Below are 19,641 nucleotides of genomic sequence, written 5' to 3' on the forward strand. Positions count from 1 at the left end.
AATACATTTGATTTGATTCATAATGCCGACAAACTGGTGACTCCAGCTCTCTCTGCTTGTTTTCTCAATGTGTATTAGCATGAATTGTCATCCGTCACCTTTCCTCTTCTCTAAAGAGACAGCTGTGGTCTGTCCTGAGCAAAGTATGAGGTGTTACCCTGAGTCAACATAGTTGGGCCTTTGCCATTACTAGTTTATGGTGTTGACTGTGAAGGACTGCGTTCCAGACATATTTTACGTATATTGGTATGTGATACTCTGGGTGTGTTTGTTTAGGAAGTGTAGAATAGAAATATGTTGTTTTGTCTTTATGAAAGATATAATTGAGGATGTGTGTGATTACTGAAATGTTTTGAAGTGATTGCTTCCCAGCAGCAAATGTTAGAGGGTGCAGGGAAATGCTTGTGTTACTATAGCGCCTAACAATGCAGCAAAAATGTCTAACAAGTAGGTCAACATAAATAATCATAAAAAACAAGAAATCACGACCGTCAGAACGAATCCAGTTGACAACCCAAATAACACTGTATAAGTAATCCAAATGCAATCTTTGCCTATATACACCAACAATATATAGACTACTTAGAATGATATGTAGAGACCTACAGCAGTCAGGGGGACAGGAAAACTTGTGGCGAGGCGGTATTTATCACAGCATTTTTTAATCAAGTGTAGAAGCAACTGATTTAGTTTAATAAAATATATCAACGCTTAGCATTCAAACGATTTGTCAACTCGCACACCATTTTTATGTCCTTCATATCGGAGTGCTGCTGCAGCGCTTTGCGTGTCTTGATTCACGAAAATCGCAGGTCGCGCGATAGCTCAAGGCGCGCTCTCTACTTTCCTCTGGTATTTAGCAAGCTTGATAACACATCACTCCCCCTACACAAGCAGAAACTGTTACATAAATGTCGACACAAGAAAAAACGGTTACAAAAATGTAGAATTCTTAATACCTAAACATTAGCGATCTGACATGACGTATTGCATGGAAACGATACTATTTTTCGGTCTGATCAACTCTAGATTGGGCTAACAGCAGCATCTGTTAGCCTACTATGCGCCCTGTCCCTCTTGGCCAGGGTAAACGAAGCAGTTTTAAACGTTGTATATGTATAGCCCATTTGTTTGTGAGAACGTGAATGGGATTACATTTGGTTTATATTAAAACCTGGGCTGACTAGGCTATCTATACTTTCTCGATCCAAAATGATTAACGGGAATGAATAAACACAATAGCTGTTATATAGACTGTTTATACATTTTTAATTAGGCCTGCAATTGGGCAGTACAACACGATGCAAACCTGCACAAAGCAAGCTCAGCCATGTGCGTTTTATTGTCCAATCATGTTGCTTTCTCTGTGTCTGGGAACCCCCCTAGTCCTTTAAAACGTAATTCATGTATAATTCATATGAACAAATACAAGATTGCTGTAGTTTGACAGGGTTTCCATCCTCGTCAAGGCCAGGAGTTAAAAAAACAACATTTGACATGATTAGGAAAACTCTGGTCCCATCATAGCCCATATGAAACCTTTTTACAACAGATTAATTACGTCATACCATTTAAGGTCCGGAGTTTTACCTGATTAGGTTAGGTTAGGAATTGTGTTATATTTTTATACAGTCCTTTCAATTTATTTAATTTTCTATTGAAATCCACTTAAATTAAATGTAATTCATAGTCCTGAAATATCAGTTTGGAGATGATCTCAATCATTGGGGTTGTGCTCTAGATACGAATGAGAGCAATTGAAAGATAGTTTTTTAATTTTTTTAAATGAGGCAATAATTAAGAATTGCTTATTTGCCCATGCTTATTTGCCAATGTCCTGGTTGAACCATTCATGCACACGCTTTGCACAATTTAACGGCATGGCTCGGTTTGGGAGGCGCCCATACTGTCATAGGAAAGATCTCAAGTATATATCCTCGCGTCCTCTCTCCTCGCCTCCTTCTTAAAACCCATTGGATGAGAAAGCCAGAGGTCCCGCCCCTCTGACCTTCTCCTCCAATGGGTTTTGAGAAGGAGACCGAGGAGAGATGACGCGAAGAGTATGTATTGAGATTTCTCCATAGCCGCTTCTCTTATTCAACACCGGTAGTATAAATTCATTGGCCAAAGCGGATCGTTGGTCACACGTGTGGTTTGGTTCGGTCTTTTCTAGTACAAGACTGGAGAGGACTGTAGAAATTTCAAAGTTTACAGGCGGGTATGTATCCGTTTTGCATGATATTTTCAGATGGGATATATTTTATTTTCGGCTAAATTTGCTACATCATTTGGAGGCTAAATGCCATGCATAACGGTGACGTGATCCTCCTGGTGAATTCTTTAGTAACATCCTGCTTATACATGCTAGTATTATATAAAAAATAGCGGGCGCCGATGATATTTTAGTTCCAGACAATGATTCAATTTTGTTCAAGTTTTTGTAAATGACGCACTCCAGTGCATGCGTGTTTGGTAAAATAAAACATTGAGTTATTTTAGCATTTTTGTACAATAAAATATTGTTGTTTACTTTACGTCTATGAAATGAAGGCTACATACTTTTTTTCACGCAGAAACAACCTAACGTTACTTAGTCATCCATGCATTGCATTCCCAGTTGAACCGTTAGGGTCACCCATTCAAACCATTCAGAAATCATATTTCCAAGAAGGCCTACGATTATTCGTCTTCATGGGACTAATGTGTCCTGTCCTGCTTAATCTTTTTATGACAGAAAAGTCAATAAAAAAGACTTGGCTTATAAATGTGCATGGCTATCTTCAGTCATGGTAAAACATGAATATATCATTTTTAATTAGTCTAGGCTATGATATACATTTGTAACAATTATGCTGAGAGTGTGGTAAAAAAGAAAAGAAAAGCACAATGAATGTACATGTGGAAAGTGGTTCAACTAACTAAATGTCAACGCAGGTCTGCTCACTGGACGAGTATACTGTTTTCCAGTGTCTATACATTCCTATAGGATTAAATAGATTCAATTATTCGGGTTAATTTGTCTTCAACAAGCCTATCCCAGAGCAGAGGTATTTAGAGTGGAATAATGTATTAATAACTGCATTTGAAAGCGATTGGGTGTCTCTCCTCACTCTAGCTTCTCTATTGCTTCTCTCTGGAGCGCTTCTCTCTCTTTCTCTCTCTTGAGCTTCTCTCTCCGTCTCTCGAGCCTCTCTCTCCTTCTCTCGAGCTTCTCTCTCCATCTCTCAAGCTTCTCTCTCCGTCTCTCGAGCTTCTCTCTCCGTCTCTCAAGCTTCTTTCTCTCTATGTACCAGTCCACCGCAAAGGTCGCATGACATTCATTTAGACTGATCCTAATTAAATGTGCTCAGATATGCAGACAATGTGTCCAATGTTTCCACTTCTCCACATCTAAATGTATTGCGTAATGATAAATGCACATCACTCTTCCTAGAAGTCTGAAGTTTGTCTCTACAGTATATCCCTCCCTTACTTGAAGCTCTCAGATTCATACACCAAAGTATGTCCTAAATGCATCAATAAAACACATTAAAAGTCCTTCTATTTATCCACTAAATCTCAAATTAAGTGACACCTATTTATTCTCCATACAGTAGTGCACTTATTTTGACCAGAATCACTTTGCTCAGAAGTAACTCAATCATCAAGTTTGCAGATGCCACAACAGTTGTGTGCCTGATTTACCAACAACGATGAGACAACCTACAGGGAGGAGGTGAGGGGAGTGGTGCCAGGGAAATAACCCTTCCCTCAACGTCAACAAAACGAAGGAGCTGATCGTGGACTTCAGGAGACAGCAGAGAGAGCACACCCCCATCCACCCCGACAGGGCAGCAGTGGAGAGGGTGGAAGGCATCAAGTTCCTCGGCGTGCACATCACTGACAACCTGAAATGGTTCATCCACACAGAGAGTGTGGGGAAGAAGACGCAACAGCCCCTAAGACCCAACGGCTTGGACCTTAAGACCCTCACAAACTTCTACAGATGCACCATTGAGAGCATCCTGTCAGGCTGTATCACCTCCTGGTACAGCAATTGCACCGTCCGCAACCGCAGGGCTCTCTACACTGCCTACCCTACAAGACATCTACAGCGCCCGGTGTCACAGGAAGGCCAAGAAGATCATAAAGGACCTCAGCCACCCGAGACAGTACAGGTGCATCAAAGCTGGGACCAAGAGACTGAAAAATAGCTTCTATCTCCATGCCATCAGACTATTAAATAGTCACCACTAGCCGGCATCTGTCCAGCACCCTGCCCTGAACCTTAGTCACTGTTACTGGCCGACTACCACCTGATACTCAACCCCGCACCTTCGAGACTGCTGCACTATGTACATAGTCATTGAAGACTGGTCACTTTAATAATGTTTACATACTGTTTTACCCATTTCATTTGTATATACTGTATTCTAGTCAAGGCTCATCCTATATACAGTGCCTTGCGGAAGTATTCGGCCCCCTTGAACTTTGCGACCTTTTGCCACATTTCAGGCTTCAAACATAAAGATATAAAACTGTATTTTTTTGTGAAGAATCAACAACAAGTGGGACACAATCATGAAGTGGAACGACATTTATTGGATATTTCAAACTTTTTTAACATATCAAAAACTGAAAAATTGTGCGTGCAAAATTATTCAGCCCCTTTACTTTCAGTGCAGCAAACTCTCCAGAAGTTCAGTGAGGATCTCTGAATGATCCAATGTTGACCTAAATGACTAATGATGATAAATACAATCCACCTGTCTGTAATCAAGTCTCCGTATAAATGCACCTGCACTGTGATAGTCTCAGAGGTCCGTTAAAAACGCAGAGAGCATCATGAAGAACAAGGAACACACCAGGCAGGTCCGAGATACTGTTGTGAAGAAGTTTAAAGCCGGATTTGGATACAAAAAGATTTCCCAAGCTTTAAACATCCCAAGGAGCACTGTGCAAGCGATAATATTGAAATGGAAGGAGTATCAGACCACTGCAAATCTACCAAGACCTGGCCGTCCCTCTAAACTTTCAGCTCATACAAGGAGAAGACTGATCAGAGATGCAGCCAAGAGGTCCATGATCACTCTGGATGAACTGCAGAGATCTACAGCTGAGGTGGGAGACTCTGTCCATAGGACAACAATCAGTCGTATATTGCACAAATCGGGCCTTTATGGAAGAGTGGCAAGAAGAAAGCCATTTCTTAAAGATATCCATAAAAAGTGTTGTTAAAGTTTGCCACAAGCAACCTGGGAGACACACCAAACATGTGGAAGAAGGTGCTCTGGTCAGATGAAACCAAAATTGAACTTTTTGGCAACAATGCAAAACGTTATGTTTGGCGTAAAAGCAACACAGCTCATCACCCTGAACACACCATCCCCACTGTCAAACATGGTGGTGGCAGCATCATGGTTTGGGCCTGCTTTTCTTCAGCAGGGTCAGGGAAGATGGTTAAAATTGATGGGAAGATGGATGGAGCCAAATACAGGACCATTCTGGAAGAAAACCTGATGGAGTCTGCAAAAGACCTGAGACTGGGACGGAGATTTGTCTTCCAACAAGACAATGATCCAAAACATAAAGCAAAATCTACAATGGAATGGTTCAAAAATAAACATATCCAGGTGTTAGAATGGCCAAGTCAAAGTCCAGACCTGAATCCAATCGAGAATCTGTGGAAAGAACTGAAAACTGCTGTTCACAAATGCTCTCCATCCAACCTCACTGAGCTCGAGCTGTTTTGCAAGGAGGAATGGGAAAAAATGTCAGTCTCTCGATGTGCAAAACTGATAGAGACATACCCCAAGCGACTTACAGCTGTAATCGCAGCAAAAGGTGGCGCTACAAAGTATTAACTTAAGGGGGCTGAATAATTTTGCACGCCCAATTTTTCAGTTTTTGATTTGTTAAAAAAGTTTGAAATATCCAATAAATGTCGTTCCACTTCATGATTGTGTCCCACTTGTTGTTGATTCTTCACAAAAAAATACAGTTTTATATCTTTATGTTTGAAGCCTGAAATGTGGCAAAAGGTCGCAAAGTTCAAGGGGGGCCGAATACTTTCGCAAGACACTGTAATTACTGCTGTACACACCTTTTCTATTCATATATTGTCCATAATGTATATACACACCATCATATACATAGATATTTATATTCCGGACTCTGACTTGCTCGTCATGATATTTCTTAATACATTTCTTTTTATTTTGAGGGATTTGTGTGTATTGTTAGGTATTACTGCACTGTCTGAGCTAGAAATACAAGCATTTCCCTGCACCTGTGATAACATCTGCAAAGTATGTGCACGCAATCAATAACATTTGATTTGAGTAGTGCACTACACGAGGAAAATAGTGTATCAATTTCAGACCCATCCCTTGACCAATCCCCACAGGTCTCACCCCTGCAGATAATGACCGATCGAGCCAATCACATCAGCGTCGCCATGACTGAAGACGTCACGTCCACCAACGGGACGCCCAGGACCAAGGTCATAACCAGCAGCACCATGGTGGAGCTGAACAAGCTGCAGCCCCGGGGCTCCACGGTCAGCTTCCACAGCATCCAGTACAAGGTGAAGCTGAAGACTGGACCGCTCTGCAAGAGGAAGAACACTGCCAGGGAGATACTGGTGGACCTCAAGTGAGTGGAGTTAGTGGATCCTTTCGTCTCATGTACACACAGACACAAGCAGACAAACACACACTTTCAAAGATGCACACACACTCTCATGTATTCTACACACAGGCTTCCACCTTGAAACATGCCCAAACGCACAAGTTGTAGTGATACTAATTGACTAGTGGATGATCACGTGTGCACACACACACACACACAGTCCTGTGTGGCTCAGTTGGTAGAGCATGGAGCTTGCAACGCCAAGGATAAAGGTTTGATTCCCGCTGGGGCCACCCATATGAAAAATGTATGCACACATGACTATAAGTCCCTTTGGATAAAAGCGTCTGCTAAATGGCATACAATGAGTAAGGTTACATGCACACAATAAGATGATTATTGTGGATAGTCAGATTAATATAATAGTTTGAGGAAAATGTTTACATGCTTTGCAAGAAGAACGATTTCCCTAATAATCCTGTTTACATGGACACATCTGAAGTCAGGCTACCTGATGGCACTCTGTTAAATGCAGAAAGTCGGCAATTAAAATTAACACTCAACCACAGCGACCATGTTATTTTTTTGGAAGCATATTTGATTCTGAGTTGGGACATATAAAGTTTGTATGTGAAAACTACTTCTAAGACTCATACATTCAGTTGTTCCAAACTCACTTCACTCTAAAGAGGGAGGGAGGCTCGCTCGGCTGGTGCTGGCACATGTGCAGATCAAATACACAGCTGGAACGCAGATTAAGGTGTTTACATGTCCTAATAATTCAAAGGATTGCTCAGAAAACCTGTTTTTTTAATTGGCATATGCTTACTTTGATTTTGACCGTACGCCGATTTAAGATAAGCAGTGTAAGGTGTTTACATGGCTATTGCATAATCTGCCTACTGCCATTCATCAGTTTAATATCAAATTATTACTGTGCATGTAAAAACACTCAATAACTAGCTACATTAACACACACACACGCTGAAATGCTAGTGGACCTGAAGTTAATATACACTTTGACCACCCAATTACATTTGGTGATCATGAAGCTAATTCGATGTGGACTTATTGGCAGATTCCCCTCTTTCTCGCTCTGTGCCTGTTTGCTTGTCTTTCTTGGTACAGCCTCAGTGTATTCCTGCCCACCACCACACACCTTTACAGTGGTGTAAAGTACTTAAGTCAAAATACTTTAAAGTACTACTTAAGTCATTTTTGAGGGTATCTTTACTTTACATATTTTTGCCAACTTTTACTTTTACTTCACTACATTCCTAAATAAAATAATGTACCTTTTACTCCATGCCTTTTTCCTGACACCCAAAAGTACTCGTTATATTTTGACAAGAAAATGGTCCAATTCATACACTTATCAAGAGAACATCCCTGGTCATCCCTACTGCCTCTGATCTGGCAGACTCACTAAACATAGATGCGTTGTTTGTAAATTATGTCTGAGTGTTGGAGTGTGCCCCTGCTGTCCGTCAACAACAAACAAATGAGAAAATTGTGCCGTCTGGTTTGCTTAATATAAGGAATTTGAAATTATTTATACTTTTGATACTTATGTACATTTGAGCAATTCCATTTACTTTCGACACTAAAGTATATTTAAAATCAAATACCTTTAGCCTTTTACTCAAGTAGTATTTTACTGGGTGACTTTCACTTTTACTTGAGTCATTTTCTACTAGGGTATCTTTACTTTTACTCAAGTATGACAATTGGCTACTTTTGTCTACCACTGCCCCTTTACTAGTGAATTAAGGGAGTGTTAACAAATTAGGAATGCTTGTGAGTGTCATTGATGGATCTAACTCAATTATAGGAATTAAGTTTGCTGCCTCTCCAATGCTCATGAAGAGGTTTTAGGTGTGTGTGTGTGTGTGTGTCAGAGAGAGCGTGAAAGTGAAGTGAAACCAAAAGAGGGAGAGAGATCATTAACACAAGTTGACAAAACATACAGGCCTCTCCATTTGAGATTAGGGCTCGCATACTCAGACCACAATGAACAATAGTGCAGTGGAACATTCAAATGTCTTTTTTTTCTGATGGCATTAAATGTACTGGACATTTCCCAGGGAGGAATGCGTAATTTCACACAAGTTTTGGTCCGTTTCCCCTAGTGTTAATTATATGATATTAAGCATGGTTTCTTGCGTGTAATCTCTTTGATGCACTGCGGAGCAAGCTGCCAAGGAACCAAATGAAATGCTGTCACGTGATTCCACACTACAAGCCTTTATAATTCAGCTTTTTAATTCTGTTTTTATATGACAGATACTTTTTTTTTATACCAATTGTGCAAATGTTCTTTGTGGAATCACAAAATTTGATTATGTATTCTTGTTTTGGACCATTATACAATGGTATAGATAGAACTCATTCTCAGATTGTTGGAGGTCTTTGGGGTCAGCGTATTCTTTGTGCTGTTTGAATCGGTTAATTGGAGAACCAAACCTCCTCCTTTTCATTCTGTCACTCTTGTGATTCTTCCGTGTGTATGACTATGCTATAGAGACAATGTTTACACGTTAAAACCACAAGCCCTCGACACTTGATAAACTTGCTGGACTGGCGTGATAACTTTAGCCGCCGTATGTAATGGTTTGATAAGACATTTGTGTAACATTGCGCGTATAGAAAGTAGATGACAAAAATGCTTTGCCCATGACTTGAATGGGTGCTATAAACCTGTCGTAAAGCATGTCATAAGGTGCTATAAATCTAGCATTTCGCTTGATGATAAAAGTTCTGTCCTATAATTCTTGGTCCTTAATCGGCTTTTTTATTGGTATTGATTCAATGTTAGGTTCATCTAGCTTTGATTTTACCAACTTAGTCCAACAGTTTGAAATGCTTATGAATGACTCAGTTGTTGGTACACATATCCAAATCCATTTACTGATTTGCAACTGAACTGTAGGCCTATACTCTTATTGATTTTTGTAAGTCTTTCATAATTTAGAATACAGTGCTACACTTCTCATTGGTGTAAAACATGACGTAACACAGTGTGTGTTGATTACATGTTTATTATGGTAAATATGTGGAATGTTTCAGTGCAACTTAAAATATCTTCTGCGTTTTGTCGTTGTCTTGCAGTGGCATCATGAGACCGGGTCTAAATGCTATTCTAGGACCCACTGGAAGTGGAAAGTCCTCGTGAGTATTTTGTTGATGACAACGGTTTATCTTGAAGGCATTACATTGCTTGTTCCAAAAAAGAAAGGTCCCACAGGTTGCCATAGTGATTATTGATCTAACGTTATGGTTAGGTTCCTGGACGTTCTAGCAGCCAGGAAGGACCCCTCTGGTCTCTCAGGGGAAGTGCTGATCGACGGGGCGCCACAACCACCCAACTTCAAGTGCCTCTCCGGCTATGTTGTCCAGGTAAGTCTATTGGCTACCTGTTGTAAATATTGTCGGAGACCATGACGCCGTTAGAAGAGCATATTCAAAGGAGACATGTACAACACAACTCTAGGGTCCAACAGCAGGAAAAAACAGTATAGCTACAGTACTTTTTTCAAAGCTCCTGACCATATTACCCAGTCAGTGACCTCTGACCTTTGTCTCTGTGACCTCACCAGGACGACGTGGTGATGGGGACTCTGACGGTGAGGGAGAACCTGCGATTCTCTGCAGCGCTGCGTCTGCCCCGCTCCGTGCCCCAGAAAGAGAAGGACACCAGGGTCAACGACCTCATCACCGAGCTAGGCCTGACCAAGGTGGCTGACGCTAAGGTACGTTGTAACATAGAATGGAAATGTTGAGACGACTGTTCAGGACTGAATTCATGGTAGTTTTATGAGCCTGTGAGAGTAAAATCCATAGAATTAGGAATTTGAATTTGAGTAGGACTAAATGCAGTTTAATAGGATCTCTATGATCAAACCGTCCACAGTATTTTCCCTCCACTATATACACTGAGTATACCAAACACCTTCCTAATATTGAGTTGCACCCCCCCCTCCCCCACACACACACACACCACACACACACACACACACAGGGATGCTGGCCCATGTTGACTCCAATGCTTCCCACAGTTGTGTCAAGTTGGCTGGATGTCTTTTGGGTGGTGGACCATTCTTGATACACACAGGAAACTGTTGAGCGTGAAAAACCCAGCAGGGTTGCAATTCATGACAAACTCAAACTGGTGCGCCTGCAACCATACCCCATTCAAAGGCATCTTTTGTCTTTCCTGTTCACCCTCTGAATGGCACATATACACAATCCATCTCTCAATTGTCTCTAGTTCTAGAAATCCTTAATTAACCTGTCTCCTCCCCTTCATCTACACTGATTCAAGTGTCTTTAACAAGTGACATCAATAAGGGATCAAAGCTTTCACCTGGATTTACCTGGTCAGTCTGTGTCATGGAAAGAGCAGGTGTTCTTAATGTTTTGTATACCCATTGTAGATATGCAGTAAAATTGCTTCCTTCTCACCAATGTCTTCCAATGTCATTTTGAAGGTTTCGGGCCATATGAGGGCTATCATGTCATAGAAGGCTGTGGTACCATACAGCATTTGATAGATGTCCAAGGGCTATCATGTGATGTGATTGTGTTCCTCCCCAGGTTGGTACCCAGATGATCCGGGGGATTTCTGGAGGGGAGAGGAAGAGGACCAACATCGGCATGGAGCTCATCATCGACCCCTCTGTTCTCTTCTTGGATGAACCCACCACGGGCCTGGACGCTAGCACCGCTAACTCTGTCCTGCTGCTGCTCAAAAGGTATAGCACTACTATTCCAAGAAGGAAAGACATTTAATTTAATTTCGATTGATTCCTAATGGGTGGGCTTAGTGGTAGGTATCCTACATTTCATATTTGATGCTTTTCTTATTCCCTTCCCTGTTTAATTTGCACCACATTTGTCCTCTAAATGTCCTACCTTTCTTATTGGCTACCCTGTTAAATGTAGACCTCCAGGCCTTTTTTAATTGTCTTATCTCGTTTTAGAATGGCCAATCAGGGACGCACCATCATCATGTCCATCCACCAACCGCGTTACTCCATCTACCGGCTGTTCGACTCCCTGACCCTGCTAGTTAGCGGCAAACAGGTGTACCATGGGCCGGCCCAGAATGCACTGGACTATTTCGCCGACATAGGTAACCTTCAATACCAATACTACACACAAAGTATAAGGAGATACCGTTGATGTGTTGTTTAAGAGCTAAAGGAAGTTAGATTGATGTAAAAGTCCTGAATGGGACAAATCAGAATAGAGATTGATATAGGGGAGACTAATGTTCACATGTGTTGTTGTATCCTAGGTTACGCCTGCGAGGCCCACAACAACCCAGCCGACTTCTTCCTAGACGTCATCAACGGAGACTCTACTGCCACTGCTATGAACAAGATTCAGGGAGAAGGTCATTTTCACACACACACACACACACACACTAACAAACAGTGTGCAGTGTATGAGTCCAAGTCTCGCAAGCACCTGAAAGGTGCCTTAGAGCCCTGGCAGCATAGTAAAAGAACAAGGGACCCAGCGCTCTAACACAAACAACATCTGCCCCTGGGTCAGTAAGGTTAGGGGTGCAGGAGGCTTGGCGTTGCCCAGACAGGGACAGGGGTTGGAGGGAGCGGGCGGCTGATGCTGCAGCCAGGGCCTGAGGCTGGAGGCCAGGCAGTTGGATAACCCCCGTTAATCCTATCAGCTCAATGTGAAAAACCCTCTGATCTGTACTGGTACAGTAGGATTTGTAGGCCTTTGAGAGGCTACGGCTAATGCTAATAGCGACAGGAATACACTATCGGTGTGGATTGTGGAAGGAACCGTTTTGGTACAATGGGAGTAGTCAGCCGAATCTCGGACTGGACTTCAATGAATTTGTATCTGGGTCTTTTGCACTTAGGATAAGGGGATGGATTGAAAAATGGGTTGTTGTCATGGGTGAATTAAGGGGTGATGGTCTCCAACCTTTAACAGTGTGTATTGACTCTCGGTTCTCTCCCCTTCTAGACATTGACTTTGAGGAGCTGAGTGGCTCCAGGCAGACCATCGAGGAGCGTCTAGTGGAGGAGTACAGGAACTGCTCCAACTTCAGAGACACCCAGGTCGAGCTGGAGAGGATCACCCAGGGAAAGCAGTACACCACCAAGCCCACGTCCCGTACTATCACCTACAACAGCTCCTTCTTCACCCAGCTCCACTGGGTCCTAGGCAGAACCTTCCGGAACCTAGCGCTGAACCCCCAGACCTCCGTCGCACAGGTTAGAACACACATCGATACAGATGCACACACACACCGATACAGATGCACACACACACCGATACAGATGCACACACACACCGATACAGATGCACACACACACCGATACAGATGCACACACACACCAATACAGATGCACACACACACCAATACTCACCGGATTTCTATTTGTGGGTTTAAAGTTTAAGAGGTGCTGTACCAATGTCCCCTAAACTCATTTCAAACACACACAACTGGGGAGAGGATTCTCAGAATAAAAGGGTAATGGATTTAGCTCCGCTCCAATCACCAACAACCTTATGATCGGACTTACCCTCCGAGCAAGACTTGAGAATAGTATGATTTTTAATTGCAGCCCGCGTACTTTTCTCTACTTCACAACAAGCTCTTTTGCGCTTAAAGGGTGACAGAGATGGCGGGAGGAGGGAGTTCTGACGACTTAGTGCCCTCATTAGTCATCCAAGGCAACAACATGCCATCAGAAGTATCTCACTTCAAGAATTATTAACAGCTAATTGGCCTCATAGTAAATCGACAATAATCCCAGGCTGGGGTCTGGATCTTAAAGGCTAGAGGGCCGGAGACCTAGCTAATCAGCTTTGCTGACTGTTGTGACCCAGCTGTTGCCTCTCCAGGCCTAGAACTGAAGTGATATCATATCTGGCCACAGCCCCCCCCCCCCCCCCCCTTCCCCCCCCAGTGGCCAGGGCCCAGACCTTTGTCACATGATCACGCCATGACCCACACTGGGCTTCTACATGAGGGGCTTGGGGAATGAGGTGAAAAAGGCTCAACCTTATTAGCTTATCCTCTCACCCTGGGAACCGCGCTGGGGCCGGTTAGGCCTGTCATAAGATGTAAATCGTCAGGATTAAAACAAATGTCGCTCTGGAGATTTCACTCTTTCTCTCTTTGTTTTCTCTTTTTCTTACCCGACATGGACTACCGGTCTGTGGATGAGAATGGATGAGGGAGAGTGTGGAGATCGCTGATTCGGTGTAGTTTGTGTGGGAATATACCTAGTTTTAAGAATGTCCACATTCTTAATGGACTAATCATGTTCTATCAGGGTTCTTAATAAAATAATAATCAGGTTCTATCAGGGTTCTTAATAGACTAATCAGGTTCTATCAGACCTTTACCTCTGCAAGGCCAGGATAAGTAGTGATACTTCTCCTGACCTTTGTATTCATCATAGTATCTTACCTAACTGTATTTCAAGAATATAATATTGTTTTCTTCTCAGAGAGAGAGCTAAACCCTAAAGAGATGTGTTTACATTAAAATGTGCCTGGACCTTTGATCAAAATGGGCTCCTTCGTGCAACTGAAGTCTCAGTTGTGTCTGGCATATTGCCAGACATATAAGATTGTTTACTCCCCAATGCCACGGCACATTGCGGGTCATGATGTAAAATATGACGTTATGCTTGTTTGATTTGCTGACCTTTGACCTGGCTACTACACTTACGATGTTTCTCTTTTGGGCAGCTGGGAATCACCATTTTTCTGGCTCTTATTGTGGGCGCCATTTTCTTCGGGGTGAAGGACAACCAGAGTGGAATACAGAACAGGTGGGGGAACCATTTTTATCACAACACCTTAAATCCATCTCAGAATGGGATGTAAAGGTGATCTGATTTCGATTAATCTGTAGACTGAAATTGATGGTATCCCATGGGGCAGAACAACGGCAGTGTCTGCCTGTAAAGGTTAGGTTAGTAAATGACTCTGCTTTGGGAGAGAGATGTTATAACAGGATAATGCACACATATACACTACGGTTCAAACGTTTGGGGTCACTTAGAAATGTCCTTGTTTTTGAAAGAAAAGAAAAAAAAATTGTCCATTAAAATAACATCAAATTGATCAGAAATACAGTGTAGACATTGTTAATGTTGTAAATGAGCTTTGTAGCTAGAAACAGCTGATTTGTAATGGAATATCTACATATGCGTACAGAGGTCCATTATCAGCAACCATCACTCCTGTGTTCCAATGACACGTTGTGTTAGCTAATCCAAGTTTATCATTTTAAAAGGCTAATTGATAATTAGAAAACCCTTTTGCAATTATGTTAGCACAGCTGAAAACTGTTGTTCTGTTTAAAGAAGTAATAAAACTGCCCTTCTCTAGACTACTTTAGTATTTTTTTAGCATCAGCATTTGTGGGTTCAATTACAGGCTCAAAATGGCCAGAAACAAAGAACTTTCTTCTGAAACTCGTCAGTCTATTCTTGTTCTGAGAAATTAAGGCTATTTCATTCGAGAAATTGCCAAGAAACTGAAGATCTCGTACAATGCTGTGTACTACTCCCTTCATATAACAGCGCAAACTGGCTCTAACCAGAATAGAAAGAGGAGTGGGAGGCCCCGGTGCACAACTGAGCTTGAGGACAAGTACATTAGGGTGTCTTCAACTAGTGTGTTAATCTGCTTACAATAATCAGGATTTTGCTCATTTATTTTATTGGTACAATCACATCTGGGTTCAAATAAATGTGTATTGAGTTATGTAGTATTTAGAAATGTATTTTTATGTGTATTTTGAGTATTTTCAAATACATAGCCCAAACAATTACTTTTAATTGAGTATTTGAATGGTTATTTGTAAAAAATATATAAAAAATAGTCTGCCAAATTGTATTTCAAATACTCAAATACACTCCCATTTATTTAACCCGGGTATTTGAAAATAGTATTTGAAAATACTGACAAATACTTTCCAAGTGTATTTCCAAATACATTAAAATATTCAGCTACCTGTCTTTTCAAATAAACTGTATCTGAATACTTACTTTGAATGTATGTGAAAGTAATTGAGATATTTAAAATAGTATTTGAACCCAGGCCTGGGTCCAATTAGACCTACAGTACGACTCCACTCCCTTGGTCCCTTTAGTCTGAAGGCCGATGGAGTACACACACAGCAAAACATCTAGCATTCATTTCAATAGGGGTTTACCCCCTTTCATTTCATGCATGACTGGGCAGAACATAAGGATTTCATGTCATGACTTGATGTTTCCCCTCTTGTAGGATTGGTGCTCTTTTCTTCATCACCACCAACCAATGTTTCAGCACGCTGTCCGCTGCAGAACTCTTCATCACAGAGAGGAAGCTGTTTGTGTACGTACTGTAGTAGACCAGTGGCACCACTATAACCTGGAATATGGGGGTGTGAGCATGCGGGTCTAGCCAGATTAGATGTAGACATGGTTTGTGTGTGTCTGTAAGTTGTTGTTCGTATGTATAAGGTTGGATCTGGAGTGGAGGAAAAATGAAGAAAAAATATATTATAAAACAACAAGTCTCGCACTCTCTATTATATATATATATATATATATATATATATATACATGTGATTATGAAGACACTGTCTCTGCCTAAATAATTATCAGTATGAAATGGACCAACAAGCATTTGTTTACAGCTACATTAGGTTCACTGTTTGACCTTTGTACTTCTAATTATTCTGTAAATGAGCATTTTCAGTATGAAATACCCCGGCAAGCATTAGTTCCAAATGGCCCTAGCCAAGGAAGTTAGAAAATAAACCACTCAGTATGAGTTAATGTAGACTTCTTGTCTGAGTTAATGTATACTTCTTGTCTTTGTTGTCCCCAACAGCCATGAGTACATCAGCGGGTACTACAGAGTCTCAGTCTACTTCCTGTCCAAGATCCTGTCTGACATCATCACCCTGCGCACCATCCCCGCCATCGTCTTCAGCTGCGTGGTCTACTTCATGATAGGTGGGTTGGATGCACAACATGGGAATGAGACATTTGCATTTATGAAGATTACATTTGATTTGTCAAGATGGAAGGAAAGTAGAGGGACATAGAGTAGACGTTGAGGTAGCTAGCACACAAGCATTTCCCTGCACCTTTTATACCTGCTGTATAAACTGTGCGTGACAAATACAATTAGATTTGAGACGGTAATGGCACAGACAGTAAAAGGTCAAGAAAGGTCAAACGCTCTTTGCAGAGGGGAATGTACCCTACCACTCAAAACCAGACTCTGAAATGATCTTAAAATTCAAGTGTGTGTGTCTCTCCTGCAGGTTTTAAAACCACTCCAGCAGCCTTCTTCATCTTCATGTTCACCGTAACCCTGGTGGCCTACACAGCCACCGCCATGACCATGGCCATCTCTGCCGACCAGAGTGTGGTGGCAATGGCCAACATCTTCATGACCATTAGCTTCGTCTTCATGATGGTGAGTGTAGGGACGAGGGTGTAATGCGGTGGCCACATTCGCGCGGTGGGGTACTCAGGGACGCGCAGGGTGCACCTGAGTTGTATTGCAATGCCAGTTATGGTTCAAGTTCAGCGCTGTCCCACTAGTATTATTTGCTAGTTATGTATAGACATAAATATAAACTTGCGTTGCATACCAAGGTTACACATGGAAATTACAGTGGGGAATGGCCGTCATCTTTTCTAGCCTTGGATTAAAGTGATATAGGATCTGTGGTGTTATTGTCTGTCTTTCTGTTTGATCTTTAGATAGGTTCTGTGGTGTCAAGACTAAGATCAGATTAAGATCACTTTATTGGTCAATTGCACACGAGGTCCAACCGAAATTGGACTTTTAACCTCACCCCTCTGAAAGACCCATATGCATACACGCCAGGTTTTGTAGATATGCTGGGGGCTGCCACACTGGGCGCCCGGGGAGCTGTTGTTGTGGGGGGTTAAGTGCCTTGCTCAAGGGCAAAACGGCAGGCAACAGCATCTAGGATTTGATACCAGCAACCCTCCGGTTGCCAGCTCGGTTGCCAGATTACTTCCTGTCAGACCCGGGATCCGGACTGGCAACCCTCCAGGTGCTGGTTTGCCTTTTTAACGCTCCTGTTGCCGGTTGCTGGCTCGCCGCCGCTCAACTCTCTCTTTGTGGCTGTGTTGGATCCGATAACATTATTGTATCTTGTTCTGCTTGTTGGGCTCCTTCCATTTTACCAGGTCTGTCTTGTAAAATGGCAATTTCCTGGTCAAATTGTAATTTAGGGGTTGGAACTTCAATGTCATTGGTGAATTAATATTTATTGATGTGTTGTCAGATCTTCTCAGGTCTGCTGGTGAACCTGCCCAGTATCATGAACTGGCTGGCCTGGTTGAAGTACCTCAGTATCCCTCGCTACGGTCTAACAGTAAGTACCTCAGTCAGCCACAACTTCTTAATTGATCTAGTGAAATGTTGCCATACTGTATTAATACGTTTAATGTATTCAACTTTTATAGCGCTATTCATTACATATAGAATTGTTTTAAATATTAATATATTCTGTATGTTATTATATACTATAATAAAACTGTATTATTAAGTATTGTAACGTTTCTTAATGACTAGGCCCTGGAGATCAACGAGTTTGTGGGGCTGAAGTTCTGTGAGGACCCTGCCGTTGGCACCACCATGTCTCCTGGCTCTGGCATGATGATCAACTGCAGTATGAACACTAATCACACTCTCGGGATAACGTGAGTAATGTAATCCACACACATACACACTGTGGAATTTATCTTTATAATTTTTGCTTAGAAATAGTGAATAGTTGGTTGACTTAAATACGGTTTATACGGTATATAACTAGTATTATCAGTAGGCTACAAACATGCTGTCATTAAGTGCAGTGCCTGTGATCACTGTAGTACCTCTAGCACCATCTACTGAGGAAGTCATTGTAGATGGAGCAGCAGTTGTGTTAGCTAGATCCTCTACCGTACATTAGAGAATGGCTTATTTCAATAAGGCATCATTACTGGGTATCAATAGCAGCGAAGGCTGAATTATTTGATACAATTAAAAAATATATATTAGAGAATAAACACAAGAATTATCCTACAACACAATACAATTTGACCCACCTCAGCTGAAAACTCAAATTAGTTCAGGTTCAGGATTCAGTCCGTTTCAAAACACTTTCTTCCTATTTAACGTGACCCAGCCTTGCTTGTCCACGGGATCCCATAGATACACCGTGGTGAACGTTTGTTTGGTCTTCTCTCCATCTCATTCCAGGTGCACAGGGGAACAATACCTGGACTACCTAGGAATAGAATACACTACATGGGGCCTATGGGAAAACCACGTTGCCTTGGCAATAATGACACTCATTTTCCTGGTCATCGCCTATCTGAAGCTGCGGTTTATTAAGAAGTTCACATAAGAAGTGTCTTACTTTGCCTTACAATTGACTCCTCTGTGGTTATATCAATGACAAACTGCCGTTAGTTTCTTTCTCCATACATATGTTATAACATGAAGCAGTGTGCCTATGGTTTGCACTGAGACAGGTTAAATGGGTAGTTCAGCCAAATTACATATTCACATATTCATTTCCTGGACAAGTGGAGACTGCAATCCACGCTTTGGCTTTGCTGAACTAGCTACACTAGCACTGTAAATGAGTCATTTGGCTGAACTCACTCTAACGTTCAATATCTATGCATGAATGTACATTTTCACCACATGAATATTAATGTGGAATCTTTGCCCTCCAGTAGTCATTGTTCTCATGTTGACTGCTGTGTTTATTTGGGAGCATTTGTTTCAGTCTAGTACGAGACTGTCTTGGCATTTAGTTAATCGTTTCTATTTATAGAGGAACTGAACTCATTTATTTGAAAAAATTATGATGTTGAATTATGTGCTTTTCTTGTGTGTAATGATTGAATTGTTTGTTTCTATTGTGTTCATTACCTTTTTATCTATACTAGTTTTTTGGAAACAATGCTTTTATAAAAATGTTCATGTAACTTTGCAAGTGGTAATTATGTACCT

The 19,641-nt window shown here is 41.6% G+C and overlaps 1 protein-coding gene across 1 annotated transcript; it reads left to right on the top strand.

Moving 5' to 3' along the window:
* Window positions 1–1,776: 1,776 nt before the first annotated feature.
* LOC118936733 (broad substrate specificity ATP-binding cassette transporter ABCG2-like) lies at window positions 1,777–19,620 on the top strand. Its single transcript, XM_036933701.1, has 16 exons — window positions 1,777–2,218; window positions 6,386–6,633; window positions 9,718–9,777; window positions 9,891–10,005; window positions 10,206–10,358; window positions 11,203–11,360; window positions 11,589–11,740; window positions 11,906–12,004; window positions 12,604–12,854; window positions 14,344–14,426; window positions 15,892–15,981; window positions 16,483–16,607; window positions 16,922–17,076; window positions 17,921–18,010; window positions 18,211–18,338; window positions 18,880–19,620. Exons 2-16 carry the CDS (start codon window positions 6,404–6,406, stop codon window positions 19,025–19,027), a joined length of 2,037 nt encoding a protein of 678 aa, XP_036789596.1. The 5' UTR covers window positions 1,777–2,218; window positions 6,386–6,403; the 3' UTR covers window positions 19,028–19,620.
* The last annotated feature ends 21 nt before the right edge of the window (window positions 19,621–19,641 follow it).

The sequence above is a fragment of the Oncorhynchus mykiss genome, chromosome 10, assembly GCF_013265735.2.
Source record: "Oncorhynchus mykiss isolate Arlee chromosome 10, USDA_OmykA_1.1, whole genome shotgun sequence".
In the NCBI taxonomy this organism is placed as follows: Eukaryota; Metazoa; Chordata; class Actinopteri; order Salmoniformes; family Salmonidae; genus Oncorhynchus; species Oncorhynchus mykiss.

What these genes read in the sequence shown, in the direction of transcription:
- LOC118936733 (XM_036933701.1), top strand. Translation starts at nt 6,404, where the DNA reads ATGACCGATCGAGCCAATCACATCAGCGTCGCCATGACTGAAGACGTC. An exon ending in GAGATACTGGTGGACCTCAA is followed by an intron (nt 6,634 to 9,717) that starts GTGAGTGGAGTT and finishes GTTGTCTTGCAG; the next exon opens with TGGCATCATGAGACCGGGTC. An exon ending in GGACTATTTCGCCGACATAG is followed by an intron (nt 11,741 to 11,905) that starts GTAACCTTCAAT and finishes GTTGTATCCTAG; the next exon opens with GTTACGCCTGCGAGGCCCAC.